The sequence below is a fragment of the Eumetopias jubatus genome, unplaced genomic scaffold (assembly GCF_037043125.1).
Source record: "Eumetopias jubatus isolate StellerSeaLion01/CBP00866 unplaced genomic scaffold, mEumJub1_p1.0 scaffold_11, whole genome shotgun sequence".
Lineage (NCBI taxonomy): Eukaryota > Metazoa > Chordata > Mammalia > Carnivora > Otariidae > Eumetopias > Eumetopias jubatus.
Genome location: NW_028274817.1, coordinates 11,273,473 through 11,283,070, shown reverse-complemented (window position 1 = coordinate 11,283,070; position 9,598 = coordinate 11,273,473). Strand labels below are relative to the sequence as shown.

General features: G+C 38.2%; 1 protein-coding gene across 2 annotated transcripts; it reads right to left on the bottom strand.

Annotated features, from left to right (window-relative positions):
* Window positions 1–706: 706 nt before the first annotated feature.
* CUNHXorf66 (chromosome unknown CXorf66 homolog) lies at window positions 707–4,652 on the bottom strand. 2 transcript variants are annotated; one of them, XM_028123837.1, is made up of 3 exons: window positions 4,559–4,652; window positions 3,099–3,252; window positions 707–1,592 (listed from the first exon to the last, which is right to left on the bottom strand). In XM_028123837.1, the coding sequence occupies exons 1-3, from the start codon at window positions 4,650–4,652 to the stop codon at window positions 707–709; spliced, it is 1,134 nt and encodes a 377-aa protein (XP_027979638.1). The 2 variants fall into 2 exon arrangements, with proteins under 2 accessions (XP_027979638.1, XP_087885041.1); XM_088028915.1 differs by having other exon boundaries at window positions 3,099–3,269; window positions 4,579–4,652.
* Between the last annotated feature and the right edge of the window lie 4,946 nt (window positions 4,653–9,598).

Genomic DNA, 9,598 nt, shown 5'->3' with positions numbered 1-9,598 from the left:
CTTTTTATTTAGTTATTTTTTGTTAACGTGACCTGATTAATTTTATTGCATTCAATATTTCTTTAATTAAAGAATAATTGACATACAATATTGTATTAGTTTCAGGCATACAGCATAGTGAATCCATATTTGCATACCTTATAAAATGGTCACCGTAATAAGTAGCAATCAAGGAGACAGTGATGTTAGAAATGGCTATCAGGAGTTTCCCTAACTCCACCAGAACTAAGCACACAAGAGCCATTTCTGCCAAGCACTGGGCACTACAGGAAGACAGTCTTAAACTGTGAGGACTGTGTGTAAATATTAAAAAATCGACTTGAAAAAAAAAACTTAATTGGGTTGAGACTTCATGTGAGGGCTAATCCAAGGGAAATAGGAGTCCAGGGTACCCATCTTGCAATTCCTTTTTAAGATTTGCATGTGCGTGTATGCTCATGGTTCCCATCCAAGTGACCAGATCTAAGTAAGACACATATAAGGAGCCTTTTGCCTCTAGAATGCAATAATAATTACAGTCAAATCATTTGTTATGTCATGCATTTAATCACTATTTTTTAAATAAGTTGCTTCCAAGATGGATAGGATTAATCTCAATAATGATTGCAAATAGATTTCCTGCTATCAATGTTTTAAAGGATAGTGAGCATAAAATAGTTGGTATAAGTTTGCTTTTTCACATGTGGTTTTTATTTTTATTGAGCCCTTAATTATTTTGGATGCCTTTAGGGATAACTTCGTTGCATTTTATGTTGCAAATAATGGTTATCTCCTTATCACTTTCATCACTGTCATATATCATGATATCACTGCTGCTCACATTGTCACAGGATACATCGTCTCTGTAATCTCCCTCATGAAAGGACTTGAAAAAAGACTTCACTTCATTTGGAAAAGGTGAGTTTTGAGCATTTCTGTCCTTTGTCTCAGAAATATTGAACAAAGTCTCAGAAGAATTTCGGCAAACTAACCATTTTTCCGTATAGCATTGACAAATCTTGATTAACAGAGGCCTAGATAACATGCCTGCCTTAACTGTACTAACTGACCTTTTTAGATTACGATGTCTAGGGGATTTGGTGAGTTTCTGTAAACTGGATCGCCTGGGTGACAAGATATGCTTTTGTGAACGGGATGGCTTGGTTGGCCTTACTAGATATTGTAGACTGGCTGGCCAAGGTGGCCTCACTGCCTTATTTGGATAGGATGAACAGGCCTGGCCACCTAGCTTACAGGCATGAGCTAGCTTATGTGGCTTTTCTAGATTACGTATTCTATATGACTTCCCTGGGTGGGCTGACCTGAATATTTTTTGTGGGCTTGATGGCTTATGTGACTTTTCTTGACTTGATAGGCTGTTTAACTTTTCTGTACTAGATGATATACATTGCTTTCCTGGACTCGAGGGCCTGATTAGCTTTTCTGCCCTGGATGGTCTGGATGAATTTTCTGGACTTGAGGGCCCAGAAAACTTGTCTCTACTAGATAGCATGGATTGTTTTTCTAGACTGCATGGACTGGCTATCTTGTATTCACTGAATGATATTTTGGATGATCTGTGTGACTTGGCTGTCACATCTTCTTTCTTGAGCCTGAAAATATAGAAAATTTGGAATATGACATCTTAAAACAAAAGAGTACAATTGCTGTCACCAGAAAACACAGGCTACTATGTCAGTTTAGACTTATTGGTCTTTTTTTAGCTCTGGTAGAAAAATTGAACACAGTAAGAATTGGAGTATGGTAAAAGTCATGACTTGGGTTATAGATATGAACTCATGCTGAATACTTTTTATTTTTCTTGAGAGTATATTTCAGATGCATTAGATAATCATATAGCCTACATATGGAATGACACAAAGTTGTTTCAAGTCTACTGTTGAGAAGGAGAGAGAGCTTCACTTATTCTAGAAATTAAACTTTAAAAAAAGTCGCAGGTTGGGGGTGCCTGGGTGGCTCAGCCAGTTAAGCATCTGACTTTGGCTCAGGTCATGATCCCAGGGTCCTAGGATGGAGCCCTTTGTCAGGCTCCCCGCTCAGCAGGGAGTCTGCTTCTCCCTCTCCTACCCACCTCCCTGCCCCGTGCTCTTTCTCTCAAATAAATAAAATCTTTTTTTAAAAAAGTCACAAGTTGATATGCAACTCATAGACAACTGTCACAACTTGTCATCAGGAAAGAATAAACTCTTTAGACCATATTCACTGTTTCCTTCCTATCATATTTACACCATCAAGTTATCTATCCATGCATACTTATATTCACAATATTCCTCTAAAACTAAAGGAATAGAGCACTGGTGTATTTTAGTCATCGGTCCTTATATTGGGAAATTTTTAGGGAACCGCTATATCAGGGCCAGCCTGATTCTCCTATGTGAAAGGCAGGGAATGAGACAACGAGAACAACAGGGAATAATTTTTGCTATTATGTCTTAAAATGGTAGATTATCCAAAATGTTTTATTGTTTTCGGAATGCAGAGACCCAACTCCCTCTCTCTCCCCTTCTTTATTTTCTTTTCAAAATTTTTTTTATTTTTTTAAAAGATTTTATTATTTATTTGACAGTGAGACAGAGCACAAGCAGGGGGAGTGACAGGCAGAGGGAAATGAAGAAGCAGGCTCCCCACAGAGCAGGGGGAGCCCTATGTGGGACTTGATCCCAGGACCCTGGGATGATGACCTGAGCAGAAGGCAGTCGCTTAACCAACTGAGCCATCCAGATGCCCTCTTTTCAAATTATTTATTTAAATTCTAGTCAGGTAACATACAGTGCAATATTGGTTTCAGTCTCTCCCCTTCTTTATTCTCCCTGTCTTATTTAGATAGTCAAGCCCTTTTTTCCTAGACTCAATTTATAATGAAATTAATAGCCTGGGGCTCAGCTGAACCCTCAGTAAGAGATAGCTTTAGAATATGCTAAAATTGATAATGTACTTGAGAATATTTAAGAGCTGATATTATTGAAGTGAAGGTATCCACCCACAAGATGAACTCTTTAGAAGTCTGGGGTTAACATTAAGTAACCACAACAGCAATGAAATCTCCACTATATGTATACACACAACTTGCATTCTTAATTTAAGGGTGTAAAACTTACGTTCCTGCTTTGGGTGCTTCGTTGCTCATACACTTGTAATGGAGAAAACAAAAACAGGTAAAGACAAAAGCTATGATCGTAATACCAATTATGATAACGAGTAGACGTCTCCTAAAGTTGTCTATTTCAGTCTCCGTTGATTGAACGTGCTTAGCTCCCGTCGAAGAGGTTGTTTCACCAGAAAATGTGTTATCTTCCGTTTGGTAGTGGTTTGCCACTAAAGGTCAAAAATCAAATCTTTTTATCAGTGATTTTTTAAAGCATGATAAGTGTTCCACTGTCATTTTCCTCCCTCTATCACATCCCCAGCCACAGTCTAGATGCCAAATCTCTGGCTAATCAGTACAATTACCTTGGTTACCCCTGCATCATGGTTTGCTCACCCCATTACCTATGTTTTTGAGTGTATGTATGTCTTGCACATGTGAATGCACTTGAGTGTTAATGTTTGTGTGTGAATGTATATGGTGGAAAAGGGGGTAGGACAAGAAAAAACTCTTGTTGAAGCCTACTATATGTTAGGTACCATACTAGATTAGTTGAGGGCAGGGGTTGGTGGATTTGGGTGGGGAAGGGGAGTGAAGGGGGACAATATGTCTATACCCTATGCTTCTGTGTTGCTTGGATTTTTCACACAGAAGTAAAACTCTCAGGGGGAGGAGGGTAGGGGGATGGGTTAGCCTGGTGATGGGTATTAAAGAGGGCACATTCTGCATGGAGCACTGGGTGTTATGAACAAACAATGAATCATGGATCACTACATCAAAAACTAATGATGTAATATATGGTGATTAACATAACAATAAAAAATTAAAAAAAATAAAACTCTCAGGTGTTTTCCTATAAAGTCTTTTTTTCCTATTTTTTTATTATGTTAATCACCATACAGTCCATCATTAGTTTGTGATGTAGTGTTCCATGATTCATTGTTTGCATATAATACCCAGTGCTCCATGCAGAACGTGCCCTCTTTAATACCCATCACCGGGCTAACCCATCCTCCCACCCTCCTCCCCTCTAGAACCCTCAGTTTGTTTTTCAGAGCCCATCATCTCTCCTGGTTCGTCTCCCCCTCTGACTTACTCCCCTTCATTCTTCCTCTCCTGCTATCTTCTTCTTTTTCTTTTTTCTTAAAATATGTTGCGTTATTTGTTTCAGAAGTACAGATCTGTGATTCAACAGTCTTACACACTTCACAGCACTCACCATAGCACATACCCTCCCCAATGTCTATCACCCAGCCACCCCATCCCTCCCACCCCCCACCACTCCAGCAACCCTCCGTTTGTTTCCTGAGATTAAGAATTCCTCCTATCAGTGAGGTCATCCTATAAATTCTTAAAGACCTACTAAAGGTAACATCCAAGAAACAGCAGATTTCTTAAACACAGCTAGCTTGTCTAATTAAGGCTCAAGTACATAATATAATAGATCCTAATTTCTAAGTTTTAAGGTTAGGCACATACCTGTAGTAGAAGATCCATCACTTTGGTTTGTATTTAAACAACTGTTTGTCCAAAGGGACAAAAGTAGGACATAAATAAAAAGATTCATGTCCAGGGATTTGTTCAAATGTTTCTTCTACCAAGGAAACTGCTGTCTTTGATAGGGCTCAGCCTGTTCTAGGAGTTTATGACATCATTATCATTTTGTGTCATAGTCTGACAACATAATCTCACCATGGAGAAGCCCAAGCTTCTGTGTATAAATACTGTCAAATGATTTTTAACAGTTTATTTCTCCACATCAAATATTCTATTAAATTCAAATCAAGAAGGTTGGGGCATTATTAAAAGCATAGAGGGAGATATTTAGAGAAGATAGGGAAAATGGGATTGCTTTAGATATTGAAGAACTATTTCTCCTTATTAAATGGTAAGGGGGCACCTTTCAGCCTTGTAGTAATTCTTAAGTGTTATAGGGGTTAAATCATCCTGGGGTATAAGTCTGTAGGATTTTTTTTTGTTAACAAAATTAAGATATTATAAAACAGTAGTAGTTAAAACAGTATGGTACTGGCATAAAAATAGACACATAGATTCAATGGAATAAAACAGAAAACCCAGAAATAAACCCACAATTATGTGGTCAATTAGTCTTTGACAAAGGAGGAATGACTATACAATGGGAAAGCTGGACAGCCACATGCAAAAGAATAAAACTGGACCACTTTCTTTCACCATACACAAAAATAAACTCAAAATGGATTAAAGACCTAAATGTGAGGCCTGAGACCATAAAAATCCTTGAGGAGAGCACAGGCAATAATCTCTCTGACAATGGCTATAGCAGCACTTTTCTAGATGTGTATCCTGAGGCAAAGGAAATAAAAGTAAAAATAAACTATTGGGACTACATCTAAATAAAAACTTCTGTACAGTGAAGGAAACAATAAAAACAAACAAAAAACCCTTAAAAGTCTCCCATCCTACTGAATGGGAGAAGATATTTGCAAATGATTTATCCAATAAAGGGTTAGTATCCAAAATATATAAAGAACTTAGACAACTCAACACCCAAAAAACAAATAATCCAATTAAAATATGGGCAGAAGACATGAACAGACATTTCTCTGAAGAAGACATACAGATGGCCAATGGACACATAAAAAGATGCTCAACATCACTCATCATTAGGGAACTGCAAATCAAAACCACAATGAGATATCACCTCAAAGCTGTCAGAATGGCTAAAATGAAAAACACAAGAAACAAGTATTGGCAAGGTTGTAGAGAAGAAGGAACCCTCTTGCACTGTTGGTGGGAATGCAAATTGCTGCAGCCACTGTGGAAAACAGTTTGGAGGTTCCTCAAAAATTAGAAATAGAACTACTCTACAATACAATCATTGCACTACAAGGTATTTTCCCCCCAAAATACAAAAACACTAATTCGAAGTGATATAAGCACTCCTATGTTTGTTGCTGCATTATTTACAATAGCCAAACTATGGAAGCAGCCCAAGTGTCCGTTGATAGATGAATGGATAAAGAAGAGGTGGTTTAGATATATACAATGGAATATTATTCAGCCATAAAAAAATGAAATCTTGCCATTTGCAATGATATGGATGGAGATGGAGAGTATAATCCTAAGTGAAATAAGTCAGTCAGAGAAAGACAAATACCATACAATTTCACTCATATGTGGAATTTAAGAAACAAAACAAATGAACAAAGAAAAATAAGGCAAACCAAGAAACAGACTCTTAACTATAGAGAACAAACTGATGGTTACCAGAGGGGAGTTAGGTGGGGGGATGGGTAAAATAGGGGATGAGGATTAAAGAGTACACTTATCATGATGGAAAAAAATAATAAAATGATAAAAAAGGGTGAAAGGAAAGTAACAATTACAATTCATATCGAGGTTTGGTATGATACAGAGAATCTCATCTTTTCCTCAAGATCTCATCTTTTCCTTGTGAACTATTAAGTTTCAGAGAACCCAAAACTATTCTTTTATAATACAGTAACTTTTTTTTCATTTAAAAATAAATTGTAATGGGGTGCCTGGGTAGCTCAGTCAGTTAAGTGTCCGACTCTTGATTTTGGCTCAGGTCATGATCTCGGGGTCCAGTCCTGCATGGGGCTCTGCGCTGGGTGTGGAGCCTGCTTAAGATTCTCTTTCTCCCTCTGACCCTTCCCCCAAATTGTAATAATTAGTGAATGCCAGTGAAAATAATGATGTCTGTGGTTAATATAAGGCAGTAAAGATTAGAAATCAGTGTTCTTTTTTAAAAAAGATTTTATTTATTTATTTGAGAGAGAATGAGAGAGAGAGAGCACGAGAGGGGGGAGGATCAGAGGGAGAAGCAGACTCCTCGCTGTGCGGGGAGCCCGATGAGGGACTCGATCCCAGGACTCCAGGATCATGACCTGAGCTGAAGGCAATTGCCCAACCAACTGAGTCACCCAGGCGCCCTAAAAAAGATTTTATTTTTAAGAAATCTCTTTACCCAACGTGGGGTTCAAACTCACAACCCTGAGATCAAGAGTTGCATGCTCTATTGACTAAGCCAGCCAGGAGCCCCTAGACCTCGGTGTTCTTAATGCTTTGAAATTAATGTTGAAAAGCTGAAATTCATTCTTTTGATTAACTTGACTGCCACACTGAGCATATCTGTGTATTGCTCCCTTAAAATGTTCAATATTTGGATGCTGATTAGAAGCTATCTGTATTCAACTCCTCTGTTGTTAATTCTGAAGTGTTATTTACACATTGTTATGGTGCACCTTACCTTGGTTCCTTTCTCTGTTTATTAAATCTACCATTTGACAGAATAAACACCAGGTAAATCAAAGAGGTGCCTTTGTTCTGTGTGGTTATTGTACAAAGCAACTACGGCTGCTGCCACAAGTCTCCAGAATAAAACCTGACTCTGAGCAACTATAATACTCTAGGGACAAGCATAACCCTACCCAGAGTGGCTATCTATATTTTCCAATGTACAAGTCCCCAAATACACTATTTGAAAGGCAATTTAATGTTTTGGCAAAAAAAAAAATGAATATTACTAAGGGATTGGGTCTTGTCAATTTTCCTAAGCCACAATAACCACTCACAAAATTTAAGTTTTCTTTTTTTTAAAAAAGATTTTATTTATTTATTTGAGAGAGAGCGAATGTGAGTATGAGAGAGTGAGAGAGGGCACAAGCAGGGGGAAAGGGTAGAGGGAGAGGGAGAAGCAGACTCCCGGCTGAGCAGGGAACCTGATGGGGGGCTCGATCCCAGGACCCTGAGATCATGACCTGAGCCAAAGGCAGATGCTTAACCAGGAGCCCCAAAATTTAAGTTTTCAAATAAAATAATTGAAATTAACTTTTCCTACCTCTTATACTTCAGTAACCTTATTTATCTGTCAGGAAAAAAAATTAAGGTTTGAATAGTCCCTTAACCTTTTTTTTTTAAAGATTTTATTTATTTATTTGAGAGAGAGAATGAGATAGAATGAGCATGAGAGGGGGGGAGGGTCAGAGGGAGAAGCAGACTCCCTGCTGAGCAGGGAGCTCGACGCGGGACTCGATCCTGGGACTCGATCCTGGGACTCGATCCTGGGACTCCAGGACCATGACCTGAGCCGAAGGCAGCCGCCCAACGAACTGAGCCACCCAGGTGCCCCGTCCCTTAACCTTTTTATTGAGCTACTGCTAACCATCAAGCTGAAGCTCAGTCCAATCATTCATTTATTCAGCAAACATTTAGGGAGTGTTCCTATAATGCAGATACCATGCTTAATGCTGCAGATCCCAAAATAGGCAAGATAAAAATTCCTGTACCCCTGGAACTTATATTCCAGTAGAGAATACAAGTAATTACAAGATAGTGTGAAGTGGGCTATATTAAGACTAAGCACAGTCCTTGGGGAGAGAAAGATCATTCTAACAATGATTGGAAAGTATGGATTAGAAGGGAACTCAGTTTGTTGGGGAGACCACTAGGAAGAAGAGAGAAGATGGTTACCAAAATTGAGGTACTGAGGATAGAGATAAATGGATGAATTTTTAGAACTATTAAAAGAAATTAAATTGACATGATTTGGTTCGTGACTGTTCAAGGGAAGGAAAGGGAAGAGTTGAGGATAGCTCAGAATTCTGGCTCAAATAACTGAGTGACTATTGGTCCTATTCATTGAGACAGAGGACACAGGCGAAGTTGGAGCTTTGAAGAGAATGGGGGTAGTAGAAGTTGATGAGTTCAGTTTGGGTTATGTTGAGCTTAAGGTTTTTATGCGATATCCAAGTACACATGTCCAGAAGCCAGTTAAATATATGGACTTGAAGTTCAGAAGATGGATTCCAGGTGGGAGTCATCAGCATCTAGAACAGGCTTCTTAACACTTTTTGTGCCATTGGCAGTCTGGGGAAGCCTGTGAACCCTGTTTCAGAATAATATTTTTAAATGTACAAAATGAAATGCATAGGATTATAAATGAAGTGAATTATACTGAAATAGTTATCAAATACAAGAATTGTGATGTAATAATACATGTAATTATTGACTCATTAAAGAGATCTAGTGGTGGATCTAATAACTACTATGAACTGAAATAATGATAAGCATAAAAAATATTTTGAGATATTTGTAACAAATATAATATATTAAACTGTATAATATATTAAACTATATATTGCAGATCAGAAAGCTGTAATCTGATACAGAGCCATTGAAGGTGGGAGTAGGGATGGGGATAGGGGCTGGGGGAGGAATTTGAAGAATTTCTATCTGATGGCTTCTGTTTTCCTACTGAATGACAAGGGGACTCATCCTTTGGGAGTAGAAGGGGCAGAGGTTTGAGGACTGGGGAGAGTTTTGGATTGATGCTATGGAGAACAGAAAGACTGAAGAAACTATCTGATGAGATATGGTTGTGATTTTTGCCCTTTCTCTGGCTTAGTGAGAAAAATATGTTTCCCTTTAATGATAAAGTTATTTCTATGGCAGTTGATGTGTTTATTAAGCTAAAAAATTAATCAGCATAATAATACTACTTGGGAAGTA

What these genes read in the sequence shown, in the direction of transcription:
- CUNHXorf66 (XM_028123837.1), bottom strand. Translation starts at nt 4,652, where the DNA reads ATGAATCTTTTTATTTATGTCCTACTTTTGTCCCTTTGGACAAACAGT. An exon ending in ATCTTCTACTACAGGTATGT is followed by an intron (nt 3,253 to 4,558) that starts GCCTAACCTTAA and finishes CTTCGACGGGAG; the next exon opens with CTAAGCACGTTCAATCAACG. An exon ending in GAAGCACCCAAAGCAGGAAC is followed by an intron (nt 1,593 to 3,098) that starts GTAAGTTTTACA and finishes CTATATTTTCAG; the next exon opens with GCTCAAGAAAGAAGATGTGA.